Source organism: Falco naumanni, chromosome 5 (assembly GCF_017639655.2).
Source record: "Falco naumanni isolate bFalNau1 chromosome 5, bFalNau1.pat, whole genome shotgun sequence".
In the NCBI taxonomy this organism is placed as follows: Eukaryota; Metazoa; Chordata; class Aves; order Falconiformes; family Falconidae; genus Falco; species Falco naumanni.
Window position 1 is genome coordinate 26,941,673 of NC_054058.1, and position 27,422 is coordinate 26,969,094.

General features: G+C 38.6%; 1 protein-coding gene across 1 annotated transcript; it reads right to left on the reverse strand.

Moving 5' to 3' along the window:
- Window positions 1-611: 611 nt before the first annotated feature.
- SLC13A4 (solute carrier family 13 member 4) lies at window positions 612-27,245 on the reverse strand. Its single transcript, XM_040595052.1, has 16 exons — window positions 26,250-27,245; window positions 20,105-20,233; window positions 17,340-17,476; window positions 16,606-16,787; window positions 15,793-15,847; window positions 14,112-14,151; window positions 13,375-13,452; window positions 12,046-12,236; window positions 10,658-10,777; window positions 7,728-7,829; window positions 6,503-6,604; window positions 5,325-5,422; window positions 4,032-4,162; window positions 3,074-3,235; window positions 1,405-1,542; window positions 612-763 (listed from the first exon to the last, which is right to left on the reverse strand). The coding sequence occupies exons 1-16, from the start codon at window positions 26,346-26,348 to the stop codon at window positions 626-628; spliced, it is 1,902 nt and encodes a 633-aa protein (XP_040450986.1). The 5' UTR covers window positions 26,349-27,245; the 3' UTR covers window positions 612-625.
- Between the last annotated feature and the right edge of the window lie 177 nt (window positions 27,246-27,422).

The window sequence follows — 27,422 nt, forward strand, 5'->3', positions numbered from 1 at the left end:
TATCTGTTTGTTGGTCTCTGTTATCCCTTTGAAATGCTGTAGCTGGTAGTTGGTAGTTGTGTTTCTGTCCAGGCCATGTGGTTAGACAGGAAAGTGTTTTTTTTCCAACACAGTGATGAGTCACCTCAAAAGAATAATAATTTGCCTTTAAAAGAAGTAGGTTTATAAAACTCTGGGTTTGTGAATAAGGCTCACCCTTTATTCACTGTAGGAGTCAATGGTAGGACTGAATACTTAGCTACTGAGTACACCAGTGTGTATATACTTGTCTTCTGTCATTGGCGTCCTATATCCCCTGTTTTAAAAGTCCTACATAGTTGTTCTAGGGCATGAAAAAAACATAGGCAGAGAATTTGGAGGAGGGTTTTTTTTCAGTTATGGTATCCCAGGGAAAAAATATAGCAAGACTAATCTCTCCTTTTAACTCTTGTTGATTTTCAGAATGGAAAAGCTTATGCAGAAGACCTCCCTGCGGATTTTCTTCATGGTTTTGCAATGGATCTTGGTTCTACATATACACAAGTTTTCTCCTTTCTTTCGTATGTGCAATGTAGTTTTAATATTTTATCCCAACTTGCTTTGGTCTTGCACTTTTTAATTTTTTTTTCTTATTTTTCATGGGAGATTATGTTTGGCTAGTGATGTTGCTGACTGCTGCCCATTCTGGAAAAGTATTCAGCTGGAAGAGTCTAATTCCCCAGGTGTTGATTGCCACCATGACAACAGCCAGGCCGATCAGATTTACGCCTAGGCCAGCTTTCACCTACAAAAGCAAAATTAATCAGAGCACAACCAACGACAACTTGATTAAAACCAGTTAACAGGGAAAAAAAGAAGGCAATAGGATATATGTATACTGACTTACATATAGTGTGATAAATTATGTACACTGATTTCTAGGGCAAAAAAACCCACAATGAGTATTATGTATTGGAGTGTACATTGTGGGAACATTCCGGAGTGATAGTCAAAGGCTCTTACAGCTCATTGGAAAACTGCTCAGTTTGTCACTTGAACTTCTCAATCAGATAATCAGAATGGGGAGTTATACCACACACAGCAGGGCAATAACTGCATGACTTACTATGGAGCTATGTGATAAATCTAATTTCTCATCCTCTCCTGTGCTTGTCTTAAGAGGTCAGTGCAAAGAATTGTGTACTCCTGTTCTTTGGTACCTCTTCAGACCATTACATTCCTAAAAAACTAAGAATAGAAATGTACATTTCCTCCAGCAGATGTGTGGATGTTCTTAACCTGACAGCTCACTTTTATAACAGCAGTGCAGATCAATATGAGTTTATATTAGCACTAATATCATTATTATTATTGGCTGCTGCATGTGAGGACAAGGTTTTGAGGTGACATGAAGCATGGGAGGATATACCCAATCTTAAAACTCACCATATCCTTAATCTGGCAGTGCCCATAACTGAAGACAATGGCATTTGGAGGATTACCCACTGGCAGCATCACCGCAAACGAGATACACATGGTGACAGGAATCAGGGTGTATAAAGGGTTGATAAGCAGGGTTTCTGACTGGAAGGAGAAAGGCAGAGGGGTGTTTCACTTCACAAATAAAAGCTGCTGCTCACAATTAGGATGAAAGGACCCTCTCTGCTCTATGTAAAGATTCTGTGAATCTCTCCCTGATTTCTAAACTTAAGTGTGGAAGTCTTTTGTGGTATTTTTTTAGAGTAGAGCAGTGCTGTAATTTGGAGCTGGTCATGCTCCAGGGATTTCTTTTGAGGCATTTCACACTGAGGGAGGGTGGAGATTGCTACTATTAGACCGCCTTTGCGGTTTCTCCCACTTGTTCTCCATGTCATTGTTTGTGTCTTCTGGAGCTTAACATTGACTGCCATTTCAGTCTTCATCTAAGAAAAGTCACAACAGCTTGACATGAAGAACAAAATTCTTTCAGTTGCTGAGGGTACTGAGACCATTATGTAAAGTCCTCCTGAACGGTGGTTAAGAAAACTAGTTTGTGGTCCAAGCTTGCATGGTGAGAAGGCAGAGATGCTGGAATATTCTTTACAGTGGTCTGGAGAATTATTCTTCCACTGCAGCATTCAGTGGTGGTGAAATTTCACATTTTGTTTACATTGCTATGGCCTTGTTTTATGTCAGAGAGCAAGGGAAGGGTATTCACAAGGCTAACTTCATTTTGGAAAGGGAAGTGTGTCCAGGATACTTTTACATCAAAAAAGAGAGACTGCCTTAAGATGGAAGTTCAGGCTACTGAAGGTAGATTACTGCTCTAAATTTCTCATTAGGAGAGCCTATTTATGCATGGAGCAGAAGTAGATCTGAAGTCATAATCCATACAAATGTAATTACTTATTTTCATCTGACCGTATCTTCCTTTTACCTCAGAGCTGTTCACATAATGTACTTTGGGACAGTCCCGTAAAGTTGTTATAATAGAGAAACATGATTAATGACCTGCATTCTTGGTATGAAAAGCTTCACATTACATAAAATAAAAAAGACAGTTTTCTGTAACTGCTATTCTCATACAGAATTCAATTTGTATTTCTTTCCTCTGCCTTTGTCACCAGTCTTCTCATTTTTTTCTGTCCCTTACAAACAGCTCTGCTTTCTGTGTTGGATGATAGTGCACTTACCAGATCACCCCCTTGAACATATTTAAATCTGATATAAAATTCAATCATACAGTCTTTTCTTACAAGTAGTGAGTGGATGACTACTAACTAAGGAACCATACATTTAAAATAACATTGATGAGAGTATCTCAAGCTTTATGTGGACATCACCTGTCTTGTTGATTGCAATGTCACCTTTTCTTGTACGAAGACTATGAATCCCTCGGTGCAGGAGCTATGTTTTCATTTTCCCTGAAGAGATATTGGATAAATTGCTTGATGCTAAAACGGGCTTTTGGCTGCCCGAGTTTATTATTTTTCCCTGAGCTCAAGACTGCGGGATGGTAGTTTGGGAACTAAGACCAGGTTTCATGTGAACAGAGTGGCAATACCCTGATGTCCTGAAACATTCCCATGAGCCTGTCAGCAAACAAGAAGCTAAAAATGTTGTTGTTTTTACTCACCATGCTGCATAAAATAGGCAGAAAGATAGTTATGGTTGCTGGATTACTAACAAACTCCGTTACCAGGGACACCAAAACGCAGGCCAGCAGAGTTACAGCCCAGTAGGGAAGGCTGCTCAGGGACAGCATTTGGCGTCCAATCCACATAGAGAGACCAGAGGTCTGGGGAAAGGACAGAAGGGCAAGAATTACTTAATGTGTTTGTGAAACAGATTCTTCTTTTTGGGGCAGCTTACATTAGAGAATCCCACCAGCAAAACCCCAAAGTTTAGGTCAATGCTTTCTGCTTTTCCTTTTGTTCAGTAAATTGGATTTCACTGCGGTGCCTAATAGATAGTTGTCCTTAGTAACAAAGAAATACATCTGGCAGTTAATAACATTAAAAAGGCATCAAAGATGACCTTTCCTCTTTCTTCAGCATGAGAACTGCGGTATAGCAATTTAGTGATGAAGGATTGCAGTCTGGGTAGAATTCATTTTGAGATTAAAATAAAAAAATTTAGTTGTCTACATGTAGAAGTCTATAGCAGAGAGAGGTGTGTATTCATGAATTATACTAAGTGTAGATACAGTCAGTAGAGCCTAGCATATGGTTTGGCCAGTCAGCGCTAGGAGCTTGACTCAGTTGCCTAAAGAGGAGCATCCAGTGGCAGCTGGGATGTTCCCCCTCTGCTTGTTGAGAAAGTGTGAGGTCTCCCTCAGATCCTGTGCCATGCCTGCTAGCCTTGCAGGTATATCTAGGTATTCTAAAGTGTCTGAAACGGCAGATGCTTACACAATTGTCCTGAGCCCTAAACATCCTTTTGCTAGTTGTCCATTGAGTGCAGGGAGTTGGGACTAGGTTATGTATACATTTGAAAGTATCCACATTGTAAATCCAAATTGGGGAGCATACAAAGGGATGAAAGTCCAGATTTATAATTTTTGTCTGAAGGAGGGTAAAAAGCTAAATCAGTACCTTGCATCCAGCTGCTAATGCATAACCTCCTCCAACCAACACTACAATCTCCCATGGCATGGTCTTCTGGAAGTCCTTCCAGGTAATGATGGGATCCAATGTGTTCATGTCTGTTGACTTTTCACCATCTCCTACATCAAAAGAAAGTACATGTGTGACCAGTATCACATTGGCCTTTTTGCAAAGATCTTCACATTTTTCACACTAGCAGGAATAATGTAATATCCATAGTAATTTTGAGAACTGTCTGTGAGAGCGGTGAAGAAGAGGTGTGTGACCTATTTCTCTGTTTAGCTCAGCCTCAGAAAATGCAGCATATTAATTCCAAATGTCCTGACTTTCCCTTGGCTGCTCTGTTGATGTGAATAATTATAAATGCCTGTGTTTCATTCTATGGCTTTTTGAGGGATGGTGTGTTCTGTTGTGTATACACGTGTGCAAATTACATGTAGACTGCAAAGATGGACTTAAAATGTGATTATTTTCTCAAAGAAGGGCATTTTCTCTTTCCAGTAGACCATGAAGCTTGAAAAAGTGGATTTATGCCCCTAGGTTTTATCTGAGGACAATATTTTTTATGGATGCCTAAGTATTTTCTTGAAGTAGGAGTTAGAGAGTATAATTTTTCCTAAATGCTGCATAATATATGTCAGTATGAAAAAATAAGCATATCTATACAAATTTGCAATCTCTACGTAAGAGTCTATGCAGGCAATTCTATTTTCATACGGGACTGCTGAAAGCCTGGCACAGCAAACTTACCAATACCACTGAGTGCTACCCAAATGTGAGTGTGAAATACCAATTATTATTAATATCAAGAAGATTGTGCGAGAAGTATTGTGCAAAACTGGAACTTTGTCTGATATTTACTGACCACTTTTATGTTTACTTTAGGACATTATAAATTATTTCTGCTGTGTAAGCAATGACCAAATTATTTGCTAGAGCTTATCCTCAGCTGCTTTTGTAAACATCTGCATTACAGTTCTCAATATGGAACGCCATCTGAACCTTTCCTAAAACTCAGTCTTAAATTTTGATAACTCTGTTAGCACAGAAGGGATGCTGGTCTCAGATACAAGACCTGTTTGTCATCTGCTGGATGTCACTATATGATTTAAAGCAACAGAAGAGTGGACTTGATGCAGGAAGGGCTGGTATCAGAGGGGAAGGTGAACCCTGACCTTCCACAATAAAAATCTCTTCCTGAATATTTTACAGAGAACAGGAAAATGTCTTTAAAGTCACTGGAAAATGGGCCAGATCTCTTTCCTGCTGCATCCTACTCACCCTTCCCCCTTTTTCCAAAATATGGCTTTTTTGCTGGAATCAGGAAAAGGAGAAACCCAAGAAATACAGAGACAGTGGCATCAGTCCGGTAACCTTTCCTAGGAAAGAAACAGTGGGATTATCATAAAACCTCACTAAAAGAAACATTTCCAAACAAGGTACATGGCTCCAAGGAAATTGTTGCAGATGAAGTTGTATTTCCTCATCTGAAATCTCACTGACAGCCCACTAGAAAAATATGTCTGCATGTCAAGGATACAAATTGGATTTCCCCCCCCCCCCATTTTTTTGTGGCTAACTTCAATCACTGCTCAACAATTTTTAACATTCCATTAAAAATAAGAAATGCCTTTCAGTTTACAAATCTATTAACTTGGAGGTACAGAAAAATAGTGTGTTTATTAGAAGCAAGAAACAGTAAACACGTGCTGGGGAAACATCAAACCCAAGTGATCCTTTAGAAGTGAACTGTAGATTGATTGTAAATTAAATGTTTAAAATTAATTCTGAAAAACTGTTTTGAGGAGTGCCAAACTCTAGAGATCCTCAGGAAATCCCAGTATTAGGAATTGTTTTCTTGTCAAAATTGGGATGTTAAAATAATTTTTTGCAGTAGAAATGTTAAGAAAATTTAAGTTTAAATAACTTGTTCTTAAATATGCAGTGTGTTATAGTTACTTTTATTTGTTTCAGTGTTATTTAAAATAAAAAATATTTGCTTCAGTCACAGTTTTGTGTAATATTTAATGGAAACGGACATTTTCTTAATAAAATTTATCTTCAGAAAAATACACTTTTTGTAAAAAAATATTTTTTCAAAAAATATATATATTTAAAATTATTTTCAATTATAGTTCCAGTCTGTTCTGGTGACAGCCTCTCTATGAATGCACTAAAATGATGTAACTTCAAAATATGACCCTCTTGTATTTTACATTTTAAATACATTTATTTTGCTTTCTCTACTTAACTCACTCTGCTTATTGAAAGGGAATACAATTTGCCACCATGTGAACACGTGTAGTTTAAAAAGAAAAAAATCCTATTTTTTAAATAAAGTCCTAATTTTTCACCACCTTGTTACAAGTGGCTGATGGTGTATTAAAGCCAAAAATCATTGCAGAAAGTCAGAAGAAGCAAGGCCATATTCTGGTGCAAGTTTAGGGAATTTTACTTACCTCTCAAAAAAAGATGACCATCCTGGTACAAAGCCAGGCTCACGAGTAAACCAAAGCAAGGTCATCAGAATGAAGAAAAATCCAGTCACCATCTCAGGATAGCTAGAAAAAAAAAGAAAAAATAAAAAAACAAAAACAAACAAACAAACAAACAAAAAGCTAGGTATATAATCCAAGGTCTGTCTGAAAACTCGAGAGCAAGTTCCAGAAGTACAAAAGCAAAAATTGGTTCCAAAAGAAGGATAAAAGCCATAAAGAAAATAGAAAGGAAGATTAGTTTGAATTAAAGAATTTTACATTTGGCTGCCGGCTGAGAACCGTCTAAGCCCAGTAAAAAATTGGCTAAAATTATCCCTCCATATTTGCAGTTCAATCATTTATGGGCAAGTCCTGAATGAAACTTATTATAAATTCTTGGTCTGTATTTGCATTATTATCTGATTAAATGCATTAACAAGGCAAAGCTCATGTTATTATTGTACTGTAAACACTTTCTACTGCATTTTCTAAAAGTGTAGAAAGCCTAAGAGCCAATGACAATGTAAATTAGCACAGATGTTTTAAACACATGGAATAAATATAAGGTGATTTGAGGATACTGAGTTCTCATGTAGGATTGCTTTAAATTAAGCATGTTGTCATATTTAGGCACAGTCTGAACAATAGTCTGGATTCAGAGTTGATCGTATTCAGCCTGTTGATCTGTCAACATTTCAGTTGAATAACACAAACACGTTTTGGGAAGAACAAGTTTTATGAGGTATCATCCCTTTTGAAAAATTAAAATCTTGCAAAATAATCCTTCCAAGGGATGTATTTTGCCACCATGAATAAAGATTATGGGCAACTGAGAAGGGCAGACAACTTCTGGCGTGGGAGATTGCTGCAAAGCCTTTGCTAACAGTGAACATCTATCCACCCAAACAAGTGTGTGCTTGAATGGGGAAGGGGGTCCTTTAATAATTTAGTTCAAAGGCAGAGACAAACCTTGACTCAGATGACCTTTGCACCCTGGTATAAACCTGAATCTTTCCATTTATTTCCTTTTGCTTCACAAATAAAAAAAAGTCTGATTTTAGTTCATTTTTGCATTTAGTTCTACTCCTATCCCGGAAAGAAGGGGAAAGAGCTGACAGTTTAAGAACCAAAGGCAACATGGAGAGCAAGATGAGAGGGTGGTCCTGCCTAAACAGGCACATTCCTGAGGAAGGCAGGTATGTTTTACCTAACATTTCCCAGTTTCTTATATTCTTCTTGAATTCTTCTCTCTGACATTTCTTCCCGTTTGGTCTTCTTCTTCTTGCTCACAGAACAGGTCTCTTTAAAACTGAGTAGGTAGCACAGTAAAATTAGGCACAGGCATAAAGTGGGGAAAAAAAAAAAAGTCATAAAAAATAATAGCCATGAGACAAACTGAAAATTCCAGTTGCCTGGGGGCTGTTGGGAGAAGATGTGACTGGGGCAAGGCCTGATGGCAATGGGAAGGGAAATTACTGCATGTGACCTTTGCACAGTCTAGTTGCCAGATGTGCTGAGAATCAATCCTAGATGTAGTAGGAAGGTCTCCAGGGTGCTCTGGCTAATCACTGAGCCATCCTGAGCTTTGTCTGGGCTCCCTTTCTGTAGGCTTCCTCAGACAACTGCTGGTGGCCACATTCTTCTGGTGTCAGAAACCTCCAAAGGCTATGGCTAATTTCTGTCACCACATGGAAAAACTGTGACAGAGGCCAGCTGTCAATAGATTTTCTTAACGGAGGAACAGCATGCTCCCCAGTTGGATCAGGGCTATCCAAAACATATGGGACCCAGTCTGGCTTTTGAGCCCAAGTTTGACATAAATATTCAGCATTTACAATAAGTAATGGGGGAAAGCTGTGCTGAGGATCCCAATAGCTTTTACAACCTGTCTGCTTCTACTAATAGTAGCCGTTTCTAAACCAGGCACAATCTGTGTAGCACCAAATTGCCTCTGTCAGAGGCCAAGGCAACAAGCCTACTGTTCTGTCTGGGTCAAAAATGCCTGTACTCTTGACACACAAGCACAGTTCATAGCTGAGTGTATTTAAACCTGTTATACATTTGTATGAAAACTAGGTGAAGCCCTTACTTTATTCAGATTGCCTTCATAATATAACAAAGCCTGGGCATTCCTAATTAAAATTGAGATACTAGCAAACTTGCTTTTAAATTTGCTTCTTTCTAGTAGTGTTACTTTGCTGTGCTTTGAGCCACAGATCTCTGCCTCAGCTCCAGCTGTACTCTCTGTCACACAAAGGTGGGTGGGGTGGGCTGAGAAACCTCTGCAGCTAAGCCAGAGGTTTATAAGCTAATATAAGTTAATATTCTAAGCTAAAATAGGCTGCAGCAGCAGGGAATGAAGTACCATGGGAGCACCATGGCCTGCTTTTATAGTTCCTGCTATTTTAATATCTGATTTGGTATCCTACTACAGCTCCATGCCAAACCATGGAGTACAGTCTCACTCTGTGTATCTGGTTAAGGTCAGATTCTCAAAGGAATTTGCAGAGCTCAGGGTGCAGGCAGGCCCTGTCTGTTAAACAGAAAGTCTTAAACAGGCTTTTCATTTCAGTCATAAATGGACACTTATGTGACACTTGGTTTTAGTGCACTTAGCACCACCCTGCACCTATAAGTATTTAAATTTCCTTGCAGACTTCGCTGTTGGAGTCCAGCAAAACCCACCAACAGTAATGCAGTTGCTGGAAAAGAGCTATGTGGTTTATAATGGCCAGTTCTACAGTAACGATTCTACACTTAGCTCCGCTTTGCTGGCAAAAATAATTTGGTGGGTCCGTTATCCTTCCCCTTTGACCAAGTTTAGAGCCTAAAAAGCAAGTCTGACATGTTCCAGCTGGGCCAGATAAGAACAGACTGATGACACTGGGCTTCCTAGAAAAGAACATGAACATTATGGGAATTCAGTAAACATTTATCCACAGGCATTAGGCAGCTGTTTCAACATGTAAGTATTTACAGGCTTAGGAGGATGTAAAGACAGAGTATTGTAGCCAAGCTCCTAACATAATATATTCTTTAATGAACTGCAGCAAACAGGAGTTAGAGATTAAGGAGGCTTGGAATCAACCAGTACTTCTCAAAAAGTCAATAATGCTTCAGTCTCTGGTATTATTTAGAACAACATTAATCAGCATGAGGTCTTGGATGCAATGAAGAATTTCAATTATATTTATTTTTTTAAAAAAAGAAAATAAGGTAATTGAAGGTCATGTTAGGGCCTGTTTCAAGATTTTTTTTTAAAAAACCCAACCTTTTAATTTGGAACCAGAAGGCTCAGGAGACTGACTTGGAGAACTCTACATTATTTCTTCAAATCTAATCAAGGTCAGCACCAAGCAGAATTCATTATCAATTTATTCATTGTCTTAGGTGAAATAAATTAGTGATGTCAGTTCATCTTACTTTTAAGAGTAAACTAAATCAAATTAAGACCACTTTAATTCTGAGTATATGTGTCTGCACCACAATTTAATGCAGATTAACTAATCTACTCTAAATGCACACATTTAGTCAATTTTCGTTAACTTTGCTGAGTGCCTCTGCAAAGAGAGTACGTGGTACAAATGAACTGGGAGACTAAGAGTTGTTCCTATTTTGGGGCTAAGAGACTTACTGGTATCAAAAGATATTAATCTCTTAGGCTGTGAGACCTTCCCACTTTAAAGAGAAATATATATGGAGTCTATTTACCTTTAATTTTAACAGGTCTTATGTTAATTTCATTGAGCTGGGGAAGATCTGAAAAGTAACTTTTTCACTTGCAGTTATTTTTCTATTAAACTTTTAAGCTGTACTTTTCCAAAAGGACTTCTAGTAAGATTTTTGGTCCACATTGGGATTCTCATGAGAGTACAAAAAAAATCAGTTGAATGCATAGTAAATATTTCCATCAGCAATACCTAGGTACTTCACTCTCAAGCAGAGATACAGTACACTCCTGTCTATGCAGCACAGCTAAACAATCAGATTTCCTCTGTAACTGTTCTGGAAAGAAGAAGGAAGTTGTGCCTTAGTTTTTGTTACTTGCAACTGGAAACATCTTTATGAGACATGTTCTAGAGTAGGCACAGATGCCCTGCTTTTGTAGCCCATGCATCTTGAACAACCTCTACTCACTTGCAACCCAAGAACAGCCAATGCATCCAGAACCAAGTCAGGACCAACATGATGAGGGAGATGGGGAAGCTGAATAAAAACCAGGTTCCAAAATTCACCACTTCAGCATTTGGGTAGTGGCTGTAAAGGAAAAAAAGGGTGCACCAGAAGTTAGAACAGTAACTCCAATATGCACAGATGCACACACACACACACACATATATATATGTGTATATATTTGTCATGACATGATAGAAAAATTGCATCAGGAAGTATTTGCAACAGCTGCATTACATGTGCATAGTGAAACCAATTGCCAAAGAATATCAATCATTGACCATGCCTGACCAAGAGATGAGCCATGTAACACTTCACACCTTTAAGACCAAATGGTCTGGATTACCTAGCCAGCTTCAAAAACCTTTAGAGTTACCAGGAGTGAAATTCTGGCCCTACCTGCGGTTTCTTTAAAGCTCTTTTTAGTGTTAGCAGACTTAAGAATTATTTCACCCAGAATCTCTTTGTATGTCTTACTGTCGACCACATGAATAATGACTATAGTCTGCTGGGCTCTGACAAAGGTGTCTGATATGTGCTTTTGATACAAGTATCATAACAGCAAGATCTTTGGAAATTCTGTAAAATCCAAATCTTTGGATTAAGGATGGCTTCCAAAATCAGTTTTCTTTGCTACCACCATTTCAAAGAAAGAAATGAAGGATACCGTGGTAGCAGTGGATGATCAGAATCAGGTCTGAGCTTGGACACATAGCTGTGCATGAGGATTACCACCAGGCTTCTGACAAAGGTAACATTCATGTTTTTGAAAGCCCTGGGCATATATGATAAAGGAAATGCTTAGCTGACCACAGAGCTGTTTCCCATCTCCTCTGAAGCAAAGGTGTAAGGCCATATTTCTAAGTCTATTTATTTTTTGCACTACATGTAGAGCAGCCCAAGTACCGCTAGTGATGCCTCTTGGTTCACCATAAGGACTTGCTTTCTAAGAATCCATAGAACAACTTGAAGCTGATCTTATGACATTTCTTCTTTTATGAGTATTTGTATTCTTTTCTGTAACTTCATGACTTTAGTGTTTGCTTTTCCAGAGTGCCTGCTGTCTTCATGATAATCAGTGTGTAAAATCAAAAGAAGTTGGTGAAGAAACTCAAATGTTACCACATGCTGAGGAATTTTTATTTTGCTTGGGAGAAAGATATTGATCTTATGCTCCCCCTTTCAACCATTAACCATTAGTAACAACATAAGAGTAGAGTAGGAAACAAAATTGCCTTCAGAGACACTGTCTTACAAGGGTTCCTTGAGGTAGTAAATAACCCATGGCGAGCACCACAGAGATTGTAATGACCCAGCCACCATTCTCACACAACTCCAGTAGTATCACTTACTTGTTGAAGTGCTCTAAGAATATGAGGCTAGTGGAGGTCCCTATGATGGTTGTCAGTCCTCCAATGGTTGCCGCGTAGGAGATACTTAGTGAGAGGCATTTACAGACCATGTGGTCATGTCTGGTCTGATACCGGTACTTAGTGCTCAGGCCCAGTTCTGAGGGCTTAGGAGGCAGGACCAGTATCTGAGCCTGTAAGGGAATACATCCACCAAAGAAAGCAGGTGATCAGAACAGAAGCCCAACTTGCCCTAATGCTATGGTGATACTGGTCCCTCAGAAACAACGGGTTTGCATAAGAGGGGACAAATTTTTCTTCACAGGGATTAACTGGGATCAGAACTAGAAACCTGTCCAGGGGCCTGAAATTGCCTTGTCTGTGGCAGAAATGTAGGACAAACAGTAATCAGACTTCTGGCTATGGTTTGAGCCAGCTCCGGTTCTCACTGGAATCTCAGCAGGATACCGAAAGCCTTAGTGGGCTGCACGGGCAGGATGCCAGCACTGCATCAGTAGGAATCCATAATCGTTGAGGTTTATGAGCAGCTACCAGACAAATGCTTGGTAAATGCTTGGTGGACTTTTTATGCTTACAGTGGCTCAGACCCTCTAATAAGGAATGGAGTGCTAGGGGTCTCAGAAGTAGCACACACACACACACACAAAAAAAAAAAAAAAAAAAAAAAAAAAAAAAAAGGAAAAGCTGGGCAACAGGCAAGTGAGAGAAAAAGCAACAGGAAAATACTGTTCCAAAAGAAACTTTCTTAGCAGCGATAGGAAAGTCTCTATGTTGGTAAATCAAGTTCTCGTACTGGAAAAAGAGTACAGTACTTCAAGGCACTTCACATGCAACCCAAGACTATAATTTAGCATCAGGAAAATGCAGCAAGTGGTTCAGATAGATTAGTTAAATTTATTAATTTGGATTTGGGTTTATTTACTAAATTCAGTCATGCTATATGTTCATCATCATTGTGAGGGTACCCTAGCTAAAATCCCTGTAGGTTAACAATGAAGTGAGTATATTAGTTATAAAATAACCACTGAATGTGTAGGGGAAATGGGTATATAAAGGAAATCAAGTACCAGGAGCAGCCCACTGGCCTCTTTTGAAAAGATGCACTCAAATTTTTTTGAACTGTGAAAAAAAATTTGTGTTGATTTTAGCCTAACCTTTCCCAGATTATTATTTTATGCCATAAAGATACTATATAATTGTAGTTCAAACAGCAATCACTTCTTGGATACCTTCAGGCAAGGCAGAAATACCAGTGCAGGTGATGTTCATGTCTTTCTTTTCCCTCACCCCCTGGGTCAAACATTTCCTTACCTGAGGTAGGTGCTGCCCATTGCTCTTAGAATTCATCGTTCCAATAGAGTTGGCTATCATGTGCACACCATTCATACTCTGTAGAGAGGTAAATACCTTTGGATTAGCCTTTCTTATGTTCCTTGGGGCATTTAGATTAGAATTTATGATACTTTGCAAAGGTCATGGGTAGTGGGATTTTGGGGGAGCAGGGGAAACCCCAAACCCCACTAAAATTTCAGCTGTAAACTTTATACTGGAAAAAATAATAACCAACAGCCACCAACCTGATTTTACTTCTAAGTAATCTTAAAAGTCAGATTATAGTAAGTTTAGGTCTTCTCCGTCTGCCAGGTATGAGAATCTAACGGGTCCCTTGCTAGAGGCTATGGCTTTGTGGTATGTGTAGGTTGTTCTAGCAACTAAACTGCAGAAGCTGGCAATACTTGGACTATAAAAGGTCATATCTGAATTTTCTAGAAACCATATGGAATCGTTAGTTTACTGACTGGATCTCAGGATCTCCAGCAATATGTACAACAAACACTACAGAGCTAATGTTCCCCAATTTGATTTGTGCAAGCAGTCTGATAGGTTAAATACAAAACAGGATGTGCTGCAATATGTACTTTCTGCCAACAATCACTACTTGTTTGAAATAAAGGAAACATTATTTTGTTGCAGAGCTGTGTGGACTCTGTTGATGGTTCCTGCATTAGAAGACAGTGTAGCTCAGGAGATAGTACCTATGACAATACCTTTGAGTGCATCAAGGAGCTGAAGTCAGTAGTAGTAGCACTAAAAACAAAGAAAGGAAAATATACTTTAAAAATGCCTGTTCACCCAGCTACCTCAATAGGCACACATCATGGGTAGGAGAGGCAAGATCTGCAGGATAACTAGTGCCTACTGAAATGGTGAAGAATACTATTTATCAGTGTCTTATGTGGTGTCTTGGCCAGATACATGAGTCATTGTTACGTTCCACAGCCCTGTCTCTAGCTATGTAGCAATGGGGTTCCATCTCCATGCCAGAAAAAATATGTATTCTAGGTAGTATATATCCCATCCTAGGAATGCACTCGATTCACAGTGCGGTGAATCACCAGGCAATCCAGCACTACTACTGTCTTGTTCTACTCAAGTTCTCTGACCAACCTCTCCAAACTGCTCTTTCTGAGCACCTACCTGTACTACATTAAAGCCCTCACTAAAATCTGTCCTATGTGGCATGTGGGCCATACAAAAAATCCACTAAACTTTTACTTTGACACTGAAAACAGATTTAATTTTAGATGTGCTGCATTTCTTTTCCTACCAATTTTCAAGCTCTTTTTCAAGTAATGTTATTTTACTAATAGTTCTTTTATGAAATATCCCAAACATACTCTTTGATGGGGCTTGAAGGGATTAATGCACAATGCCAAATCGAAAAATTTATTCTATACTGCACAGAAAATATGGCTGGGATAAAAAGAGGTAACGGAGGGAATATTGGAGAACCCATTAGTCTCTAAACTAATGAGAAAACTATTTAGATCTTGTAAATTAACTTTAAGTTGTCAACAGGTTCTGTTTGATTTTATAGTTTTTATTTTAAATCTGTAAATTTTTTACAGATGTTACAAGAACTTGTTTCTCTTTTATTTAGAACACTTGTGAACAATATAGAAGGAGCTCAGGAAGGCACTGTGCAATTTATTCTCACACCTTGTAAGAAGATGCTCAAGATTTATCCCATAACATAGATTTAGGACAATAACATTGTATATTCTCTTGTGTATCCTGAACTGCAGAAAAATTAGTCCTTTCCTTTTTTTTCTCTTTTCACACTACTAGATTTTACCCCAAATAGAGATCTGGTTGAAACTGTTCGTGTTTCAGGCTTCTGAAGAACTTTGTCTACACTAAAAGAAGTATTTTAGGGTTTTTTTGGGGGGAGGAGGGATGTCTTTGGTTGGCTCTCCCTCCCTCTGCCCCTCTGCTCTCAACTGTCGCTTGAATGCAGGAAATTTAGACTTCCCTCAGGAATCCTCTGTACATGTCTTCCCTCTGGATATGTCCTGTGGATACTCCATGTTGTGCTTGGATCCTCTCCATTATTGTTCCTTCAGGGGAACAGAAAGCAAAATCTGTGGGCAGCACTCTCTTACACAGCACAAGCACAGACTTCAAAAGAAGATCTTTCAAACCCTGAGAAATATTTTCTTTCTCTCTAAAATGGCCATAGTGTTAAAAACTATATGAATATTAGGAAGCTTTAGTGAGATCCAGACCATTACATTAATCCCATTTCTTATATAAGCCTTTGTCAGTCACATCTGAAACACTCATTTGTAAGCTTCTGCTTGCCCTTCCTGGCTCTATTCCTGGGTTCATCTCATTGCAACCTGTGTAGGGCTCAAATCTCCAGTCGTGATGTACAGAGTTCATTCTTACTCCTCATTGATGAAGATAAGCTCCAGTGAAGGCTGGCCATTGTTTTCGCTGAGACCTGCAACGAAGGAAGAGAAAGCCGCCCTTGGGATATGAACTGAGCTGATCCCCTGGGACTCACCACTGAACCTGGAGAAATTACTGCAAAAAAAAGCTTGTCCAAACCATCTCAGGTACTGTGTGACCCTTATGCAGCATTTTATTGTAACAGAGTGTCCTGATCACGTGCTTCTGGCAATTAAAATAATACCTACGTATAATAGGCAGGATTAGATGACATCATTTTCTGCCTGGAATTTGTGAATTGAAAGAAATGGGAGACTCTTTTCTTCCAAAATCCTTTCTGGGAAAGAATGAACAAAACAAATCTTAAAGCTCTTATCAATTGTTCTAATTTTTTTTTGTGTGTGTGTGTGTGTGTGACACCTGCTCTGACTTGGGCAGCCTGGAAGGGCAGAACGGACAAGAGTGGAATTGTCACAGACCACATTTTTAGGCCTCTTCTACATTTTTTTGACTTTCTTCTCAGAGGTTTCTTTTCAACCCTGTAAAATCCTATGACCTAAGAATCCAACACACAAACTCCAGTTCATACCCTAATCCAACATAAAGAGTTTCCCAGCTCCAATTGTCCCATCACATCTTGGAGCTTTCGAAAGAAATACCAGAGTACAAAAAGAAAGAGTATGGAGCAGCCTTTATGGCAGTACAAGTCAGATAGCTCTGACCTCGATAGAATGTGAATAATGTGTATCGTATCAATGAGTCTGGTCACTGATAACTAATGAGAAAAGAATGGCCAGTATTGACAAATACCTATTGGCTCCTTTTCTTCAACAGTGGTGCTGCCTGCAGTACTGATGACCTCATGCTCCTCCTCAGCATTCACTAGCTCCTGGAGCACTGCCTCCACGATTGGCATCACCATGGCTGTGGTGGATGTGTTGGAAAGCCACATGGAAAGCACCGTTGTGCAACACATAAAGCAAAGAAGCAACCTGGAGTATAACACAGGGAAATATCCTTGAGGTACTTTAACAAATATTAAAGACCTCCTTGCCTAACATTTTCTTTAGTCAACTGATAACTACACAGTCTTTTTCTTTTTGCAGGTGCCAAAATATCATGCTGTGCACAAGGTAAAATGCAGCCTTGTGCTGAGAACTGTCATAAGGCAATGTGTCATTGGAAGCTGTTTGCTGCCCTGTGTAGAAATCAGCATGTGACATAAGAAACAGTGATTTTCAGCATATCCAAGATTTAAGCATCCTTTTGTGTTGGCTAGACAGCACACAAATAAGGAAAAGAGAGAGTGAAATCAGCATCGGTAAAAAAATTGAAAGCAAAGGAACAACAAGCCAAGGAACAGGAGGTGGCAGAAAGGGGATGAGAAAATTTGTAAGCTTTCAAACTCTGAAAGGAAATATGAGGGGGAAAAAGAGTCCCAAACCAAGCTAGCTTTTGCCCGTGGATGGGAAAGTTGGAGTTATTTGCTTTTTCAGGCTGCTGCTGTCAGCCTCAGGCTACCCCAAAGTCAAAGGTTCACTCACATGCCTGGCTTTGCTCCTGCCATCATGACCATGCGCAGGGCAATTCGCTTGTGAAGATTCCACTTTTCTACAGAAGCTGCCACACAAATCACACCCATGAGGAGCAAAGTTGTGTTCTTGAAATATTCAGCAGCCACCTGCATTAAGGGCAAGAGGGAAACAGTCAGTTAAAACAGCAGTAACCCCTCTACACAGAGAGCATGCTGAATGAGAGGAAATATGGTATTATGGAATTTCTCCCCCTAGAGAATGACATGGGGCTGGAGAAAATGAATAATTCATAAGTCAAAATGTTGTCTTTAATCTCTTCCATGCTGTTTTTACAAATAACAAGGCTCTATACCCACTTGTTAGTACGTTTCTCAGCTTTGAACAGATCAAGAGAAATTTTACTTCACTGCCTGCAGTTAATCAATCATACTGAGCTCGGCCCAGGCTGAAACAGCTACAGAAAAACCTCTGCACTGAAGGCAGCTTATTCATGTGCTTCATCATTCTGGAGATGCTATCCTCTATCTTGTTTATAATTCTTATCTTGTTCAACTGTTGGGCAAAATGTGACATAGCTGGAACCTACAGTTTTAGAAAAAAATGCTTTGTGACATGCTCTCTGAATGCAATAAAGGAAGGTTGGGGTATTGCTGTGATGATCCACAAACACCATGCCAGAACTTTTCAAAATGGACATCCATCTCCATTGGATAAAGGAAATAGAACAAAGTTTAAAAAAAAAAGAAAAAAAAAGAAAAATATACTTTTAATTTAATGGGGGTGAGTGTAAATCATCAGCTGGCTCAAGAAAAAATTCAGACACCACACGTGGTCCTCCAAAGCAGCATTCTTGAATGTGGGGCTTGCTAAGATACAAGATGATGTTCTGTGATGTGGCTGCAAAAATAACAGATGAAGCAAACCAAAACATTCACATATATGCACGCTTAGAGACTCTCTTGTGTGAAAGCAAACAAAATGGGAGAAAATAGTAGTTTCAAAAAGGTGCTTGGAGTCTATCTAAATTTTTCATTTCATTCTGATGAATCTTTCCAAAGTTGTTGCAGGAATATTTTTCAAAAAACATTGTTTCTTCAGTTTAAAACTGTTCCTCTAACCAAATGTAGGTGCCAGCATTTTAAAACAATTAAAATCATTAGAAGCAGTATTTTTTCCATTGTCCTCAGTTATACCGACGTTTCTCCATAGAAGTGCAAGAATGACACTAATGTTGTTTTGTGAAAGCTGCAGCAAGTTAAGTATTTAATTATATTTATTTAAAAAATCCCCATGGTGACCTAAATAGACTTGGTCTCATAGCTGTGTGCCACAGCTTTTAAACATCACTTTTTTTGGCTCTCTTCACTGATTTCTTTCTCATTAGCTTTCTTTATTTTCCTGCTACCTTGTTAAAAAAAGGTCTTGAACTGAATGAAAGGAATCCATCAAGCCAACAGCACAAAGAATCTGTTGTTTTCCTTTATTCCTTTCCCAGACTTTTTTGAGAAATAAGTGAATACTAATATTCTTATTACTACACACGCCCACATATACGACACACTGGCTCATGTTCTTAAGCCCCTGTGAGTTATTTGTAGCTTAAACTGCTAGGCAAGAGCCCTGGGCTTTTTTTGCACTGTAGAACAGCAAACCGGAAATACTGAAGCAGCGTCAGAGTTGTTTATTTTAAAATACAGGGGTTTATTTCTGTACTTAAAGCAAATAATGCATTCTCCATGGCAGTCTCACTTTCAAGTCTCACTGTCATCTAAATTGACAATACACTGAATTTCTTTCAGGCTGCCCTTAAATTTTCCTTCTTCAATATGCTGCAGTATTTTGTAATGAAAATGTGTAACTGCTTTACCTTTATGTGAGGAAAAAGAAATCCTGAAAAAAATTTACTGTGTTGGTGTGGAAATGTATCTGATTATATTACACAGTTTTCACACCACTGGGAGAAATATGACAAGTCATAAAACTATTGGTTTATACTTGAGTCTATCCATAGATGGGTATGACCAGTGCTAGATTGTGTTATAAATTCATTAATTGTATGGTTGCTATATATTCTTCTTTGTTCTTATCTCTATTTCTAAACCTTGTAAATCAAATGTGATGCCCCCTTACCCCCCAAAAAGAGAGAAAAAAGCACGGGGGAGAAAGCTGTAGATGAAATAAAATAAATTCTTGGATGTTATAAAAGAAAGTAACATTATTAAAAAAACCCTCAAGTAAGTAATTCAGAACTAATCATAGAGACTTTTTTGTATGGCTTCTGCTTTGCCTTAGAACTCATGGCTACAAGGCAGCAGTAAGGTTACAGGTTGGGAAAAAGACTAGACATTCACCAGCATAACAAAATTATCTAGTCCTATACAATAAATAGTAACTGTTTTTAGCATATGTAGCCTCTTGCCTTACATCATCTATAATAAATATAACTGGAAGGAAGGAAACTCCACAGTTTATCCCATAGCTGCTATTGACATGGTTCTGGAGGAAGGGAAAAGTGGGATCCTTTGATGCAGTAGGTTTTGGGAATTGGTGGCGCAGTAGCTGACAGGATGGACATCCCTCTTGGCTAATATAGCCTTTCCTATATCTATCTTCAGTAGAAGAAAGAGCTGGTCAGCCCAAGTTACACATTATAAGATGTACACTTCTTCCTCCCATACCTCTTAGTCTTTGCTAGTCCACTAAGATTAGTTTTATTCGAGTAATTACCTGAGAGTAAGTATATTAAATCATAACAAAGTACACACTGGTCTGACCTCACTGGACTTCATGACTCCAAAAAGTGGGTATAGGAAAGCAGGAACTAAGGCTCCTGCACCAAGAGGTACCGCTTCAGAGACCCAGTATACAGCTGTCACGATCAGCACGTAGGCGCATGAGGCTTCCTGTAGAGAGAAAGCACAGATGTTATGGGTTCCTGTCCCAACACCTGCTGTGGAAGCCTTGTCAGTATGCCCATAGGACTCATCAGACTGTGGGTGCTTGGACTTAAACTCAACAAAGACTGCATGAGGACCTCCTAAGGTGCAGCTGTTCAGGTGTGAAATCTAGGCCAGTTCCAGAAGATGATGCTAATGAAAGGTTTCACACATAAGCTAGGGCAAAGCACTGGAATAAACATAACGATCAGCAAAATAATGGTTCCAAATGCATTTACAGATTTGTTTGATGACCATAATCCATGTGTTCAGCCGTGAGTCCTCAGACTGGGCCTGTGGAGCTGGTATTTCTACAGGGCTTTCTTTCCAACATTGGACAAGAACATGAAGCCATAGTTTTCAGGATCAGATGAGAATGTTCGCATTTGCCATAAAATGAGTAAAGCTATATTGTGGCCTTTTTTTTGGAAATACTCTGAAAATTTGCGCTTTTTTCAAACACTGCGCAAACCTATTTTTTTTTCAGTTGAATTTATTTTCTCAAGTAATTTCCACAGACCCTGGCAGACGACCACAGACCTGAAGGGCTTACAGGCAATGGGTTAATGGGGTCAATCAAACACATTTGGTGCTGTCCAAGGCTCTGGTAGAGAAAGCCATGACAACTTCATGAGCATTCATGGAGCTCATATGATGAGGAAAGGTGCTATCTGCTGAATATTTTTACAGGAAAACACAGCTAGTCCACGGAAGTCTTCTGGTCCATATTTTAGATAGAAATGTCTTTATTTATGGCATTCAGTGGAGTTCTCCTTTGGCTCAGTTTGTTATGCTTAGAAACCTGAGGCTATTTCCTGCTAATAATTACAGAAATTACACTCAGGTAAATATTTTTCCTTTCCTTTTATCAAATTTGAAGCTGGCTCCTGTAATGGGGCTAACTGGTAGTCCTGTGGAAGCTAGTGGGTCTGCACTGATTTAGAACAGCTATAAATCTACTCATTCTTCATTATTCACTGGGTCTTCTGTATGAACTTAACAAGCTGCATGGATTCACAGGTCACAAAGGCTACTGTTTAGAAAAATCACTGTTCAAAAATGCTATTTGCATGTGTTAAAATATAATTTCATTACTTTTGTTTCCTGACCGGATGACTCCCAAATTAAGCAACTTTCAAGAAGTCACACAAGCAGTTCCCACAGATCCTTGTGCAAATCAATGATCATGTATTACACTTAATTTTTTTTCAAGCAGTTCTGTGAACAAGGTGGTAAAGTCTAAATTAAGACTATACAGGGATATGGATTCAATGGAATGAATAGCTTGTATTTAAATTCATGTTTATACTTGTTCTTTTTACAATACCTCTAATGAAGAGCCACAATCAGCTGTTCCTCTTTTTTAGTACAGCTTATAGTGATGACAGGCAGAACACAGCCCAGAGAAAAAAATACGATAGATTGCTATGTGCCATTTCCTTTACTTGCTTAAAAATTGCAGCCAAGGTTACTCAGAAGCTTGAGTTTAAATTAGCTGCCAGACCTTGCCCTGACTCCTGTTTCAGAAAGTGTAACATTAAACAGTTCTGATTCAAGTAAGCAGGGCCACCAAATAACTGAAATAAGGTTATCAGGAAACATAATTTCCTTGAATCAGATAAATTCCAATTACTTTAGAGACTATAAAGAGTGTCTGAAAAACTATTGGGGCAATTTAGCTCTGGATTGTTCCTTTACAGATGGATAAGTCCTCTGAACCACACAGAAATACACGCATTAGTTTCTTTTCCTTTAGTACAATAGAAGAGTGGTTTAGGTTTTAAGATTTCCAGTACAGGTTTCACTAGTCTTCTACCATCAGGTCATTCAGCAAAATATTAAAATAAAAGATTTTATTTCAGTTGTAGCTTCAGTGCTACCAAGAGAAAATTATAAGAGAGGCTAGAGGAGGCTGGCATAGAATGGATGAGATCAGAGGCGGTTTTTTAACATTCATGGATTGTGAAGCATGCATTTTATAAAATGGAACTACTATTCTGTTTGAAACTCCAAAGACTGGTATTCAGTTTGTAACAATTTCAAGTCATTACTCAGTAAAAACCCAAATATTTTTGACTTAAAAGTGGAAATAATTTTAAAAGTGAGATGACGGGCATTAGAGATTTTTACAAATCTCTACTAGGAAGACAAAACTATTTTAGATGAGAGTCACAGAACTGATGGATGGGCTCATAAACATTAGCCACCTTGCTGCTCAGTCATCTTTAACTACATTGTACTTCATGGTTAATATTCCACAGAGAGCAGAGCATAGGGTCATTTTTGTGACTTAGTGACTGACGTATTTTTTTTATTTTTTAACTCATTAGTTTCTGCTAACAAACTTCTATGTTTGCATGGGCTCTGTATGACATCCAACACTTGTCTGAGGTGAAAAATGCCTTTTAATGAAAAAACATTGACTTTCATTTTAAAGCAGTGCAGATGTAAGATACAAGAGATAAGTTTTGCCAAAATTAGTAAGATTACTTTCATCCTAACTGGATTACAAACTATTTTCTCACTCCACAAATATACTCCTCTTTAATTTCTTTGACCAAAGATTGTTATTTCCTATTGTTCCTTGGTCTGTAGAGTAGACTGATAGTGGAAATGCAGTAGGACAAAAGGAAGTTGCATCTCTATCAAAACATAGGTAAAGCTAAGCTGGGCATTGAGTCTTTGTGTTTCCTATAAACAAAGCTGTAATCAGTTTATAAACAAAACTAAAATAAAGCACATTTTGAAATGGTATAAAACTGAGTAGCAAGTACTAGGAAAGCCAAAGTTTGATAATCTGCACTAAAAGCTTAATCAGCTTCTCTAGCAACTTTATTTTCGAAGTGCTTTAAACCAGCTCATTTCCAAGAGAAACCATATTAATCTCTTCTATTTAATTGAACTGAATTTATATATTTAATTAATGGTTACCAGAGCTACTAAGTACTGGACTGAAGTAGCAACTGTGTAATTTTAACTGTTTCACTTCTCACTTCTTACTGTACACCTGAAAATTACTGTTAAACCCAACTCAGGACTTGAAGCGGGGAATAAGAAAACATGTGATGGGTGGAGGGACTACTCCCTATCTTCAGTCAGTCCCTTAGATGAAAAGAAAGGAGGAGCTGAAAGGAAGTCCTGGGTAAAAATAAAATTTCCACAATAAGGGTCATGCATAAAACTTTTGTAACTAAAACGTCTGAGGCTCTCAGAGTGAATAAAAAGAAGAATAAACTCTGCGTTGCAGATTTGACCATTTAAGAATGTGCATTGCATATCTTGCAAGCAGGTACATGGTCAAGCTGTGCAAAGTCTAGTCTTTGTGATCTAGTCTCTGGACTACCATCTTTGAGTTTATGCAATCACACCGTAATTCCCTCCTTTCAGCTTGTGTAAATAAAACCAGAGGTGAATGAAATTAAACCATCCGTGGCTGTTCAGAGCCTGTTCTGTGCTTTAGGGTCCATTTTGCTCATTTGGTATGTCAAGCTGTCAACATCACTTGATGCTGCAGGTTTCACAGCTTACAGCAACTCTTGCTGACTTTTGAGGAGTCATCTACATGTCCTTGACTGTGTTCAGTGTGGCCACAGGATGAGCAGTCATGGGAGACCCTGCCCACAGCTGACTGGATTCATCTGACATGCTTAGTGGTATTAACAGTGGCTTTATGAAAAAAAGGTGGATAAAGATGAAAAAAAGAGACAAAAATGTTCCTATGTCACTGTTAACAATGAGGGAAGTAAGGACAGAATGAAAAAGATTCATAGTTTGTAAAGCACACAAAGTTTTTTTCTGTCTGTGTCATGACCTGAAAGGCACTTATGCATGCCCCAAACCTTTTGTGCAACCCATAGTTCAGGTATAAACTTTGGAAAGGGGAGAAGAATTAAAGCAAATTTGCTCAGGTTTGAAATTTTACCCAACCATTTCTTGTCATAAAATAATAGAAAAGAAACTGTGGACATTATTCCCATTAGCCATATCTACAAACAGTTCTGAGTCCTTGTGCTCCCTTTGATCAGTCTTGCTGCTACATATTTAATGCTCCTTTGACATTTCCAGAGTTGTGCTGATATCATCAAAGAAGCTGCAAGATGATTCCCTGCAGAAATGCAAATATAAACAACCTGGTAATTCTGATCTTTATAAGAAAGACAGAAAACTAAAATAATTATCTGATAAATTAAAATATAAGTGAGCAGGCAACAAATTTAATCTTCAGGTTTAAGAAGTAATCATAGTCAATGGGTTGTAGCAAAGTAAATACTACACTAAACCACTTGAATAGTGTATTGTCAACTGAGTTTATTTGGTGTAGATGTCTTCTTAATAGTACTCTAAACATTTGTCTAACTCTGGGTCAGATTTACCATCTGTGGCCATTCATGTATATATAAAGTGGATGTAAAACCGCATCTGAAGGTTTTTCATATGACTTTGCAATAAAGCACACTGAGGTGCAGAGTAATAGCACAGAGGAGCTTGTACTGTATGGTAGCAATTCTTGCAGCAATATTGTCAGTGAACTTCTGTTTCAACATCCATATGATGCTGTTACAATTCCCTTGGCTATTAAAGAGTATCCTTACTGCATCCTGTTCCTCTGAATCCAGTAGGGAGAAAACAAGAGTGACAAATTTTAGTGCAGTGAATCTCATGTTTCTGAGGAGAGGTTCTCAAGGGACGTAGAGCGTGCTGCAGTTACAGTGCCTTATGGGCATGTCAGAGAGTATCTGTTCCTATGTCGCCCTTCCAGTGACATTGGGAGAGATTAAACCCTTTTTTTAAAACAAGCCTCTGTGAAATGGTGAGCCCTGCTGTTTCCTGAAGAGCATGTTTGTCTGACATTCATTCCCTTGAGAGAGAGAGGAGAGATGGAAAACTACTATGAGAGGACAGCTGAGATACACGTTGAAGTTCAGAGCAGGAAAACTCGTTCAAAGTGCAACATATAGTTCAGTGGTGTAGGAATATTTCCTTTCTATGAATCCTGTTTTTCTTTCCAAACAAAATCCTACACTGTTATTTTTGAAAACTGCTATGCAATTTCTAATCCTTTGCATTTCTATTTGATAAAGTTGTAGTATTCATAAATCCGCTGGTACTAGAAGGAAGAAGTAATCTTTAGCAGGGGAAAGACAGAATGGAAATTGCTGCACCAGTTGGCCAGATTTATGTCTAGGATTATGGAAGCACCAGCCACAGAATTTTTATATTGCACAGACACTGCAATTTTTTATAACTTAAACATCACCATCTCTATAAGGTAGGAAAACTGTTATTTGATGGTTTACAACTGCAGAGATATGCATAGAGAGGAGTTAAGCACAGGACCAAGGGTACTACTCACTAGCTCCAAAACAGTATCGCAGCTGCATTCACTCCCATGCGCTGGTCTGTGTGTTAAGCACAGGCTATTCCCTCCTTTGTACCGTTGTGTATGTCTCTGAGCCATCACTTACGAGCCACTGCCAGAGCTGCGATGTTTCACTAGGGGTACCTACACTTGCTTTAGAGTAGCCAGCGCCATGTATGGTCCTAACTCCAGCCTCACTGGAATTGCTATCCTATAAACCCACACTAAACTGAAAGTCTTTCCATACATACTTCTTAGTAAAACCTAAAGACACAAAAAGAATTCCTTTTAAAGACCTCTCCTCAAAGAAAGTTTTATGGATATGTTTGTTCCATTCCCCTTTTCACACACATATTATTGTAGAAAAAGGAGAAATACAATATTTCTGCTTTATAGTAGTGCTTTACTAGCTTCACCTGATTCTTCAGCTCTGCTTGTGACATGACTCAAGGTAGCTCTGACTCTTACTGTGAAGACTCAGTGGCCTTCCCAATCCTTCATATCTGAGTTCTTGATTTTTCTAAGAGCTATGCTTATTTAGGTCTTTGCGTTCCTTTTTGTGCACATCATGACTACCTACTGCATTCAGAGGGTTTGCTAAAAAGAAAATGAAAATGTACTTACGCTGCTGGGATATAAGAGTGGCAGAGGAAGCAGCAGAAGTGGAATCAAAACAACGAGCAAGAGATTTCTGGATCGGAGAATCTCCTTCATCACTGCCATACTCTTACTTTCTGGTGGCTTTCTTTTCCTTGGGTATCTTCTCCAGTTCCTCAGATATTACAGCTTCCACTCTACGTGTTCTTTCACCTGTTTATCGATTTCCCCAAAAGGTCCCTCACTGCCTCATTTTCTATCCCCACCCAGTCACCTAAAATATCTTTCTCAATTTATTTATTCTTCAATCTGTTTTTTTCAAAAAGGTTGTTTTCAATTAAAAAGACATTCAGTTTATGTAGGGCTCACCAGCACATCCAAATTATTATAACACCATAACGTGCAGAGGTTTGCAAGTTGGAGCATAGTGATCTTTCGACAATTTTTCTTTTTATTTCAGGATAACAGATGTAGCTGTGTTGCATCCTTATCTCCATGTTTTGGAAAGTTTTTTTCTTCCATCATTTAGCAATGTAGTTCCTGTTTTAATAAACCAGGCGAGGTATGCTTCAGGCTGCTGCTTTTCCTCCTGTTTAATAGTCAGAATGTCTCAAATGCAGGTTTCTTTTCTGTTGAAAAGTTATTAAAACCAACAGTTTATTGTTCAGTGCACAGAAGCAAATTTGCAGGTATTCCTTCTTTAAAAAAAAAAACAAAACCAACAAAACAAACACAAAAAGCGCAAACAAAAAACCACCAAAAACCCCAACCGACAGCTCCTCCAGATTTTGTCTTTTTGCTATAGTTTTGGCTTCTACTTTGTATCTACCTTTACCCTACTTTTGCCCTGAGTTTGGAATTCACAGGGCAGCAATTCCAACACAGATTATACTTGGTCTGAAGACAAAAACTTGTTAAAAAGCTTCGTGCAGCTCTAATTGACCAATGGGGACTGTAGTCAGTAGGAGTTGCTCCACCCATGATCCAAAACCCAGTCAGAACATTTGAGAAAATCAGCAGCCTCCTCTTTCTGACAGGCACGCAAACATACAAAAAGACCTTTTTTAAGTTGCTGAACAGTTTGTTATTGTTTCAAGGTCCCAGTAGTGATGATAAATAAATAATCATTGTTTTCTAAACAGTATCTTTTGTTTTTCATGTTTCTTCCTTCCTGATCTGTGAATGTCACTTATTCATAAG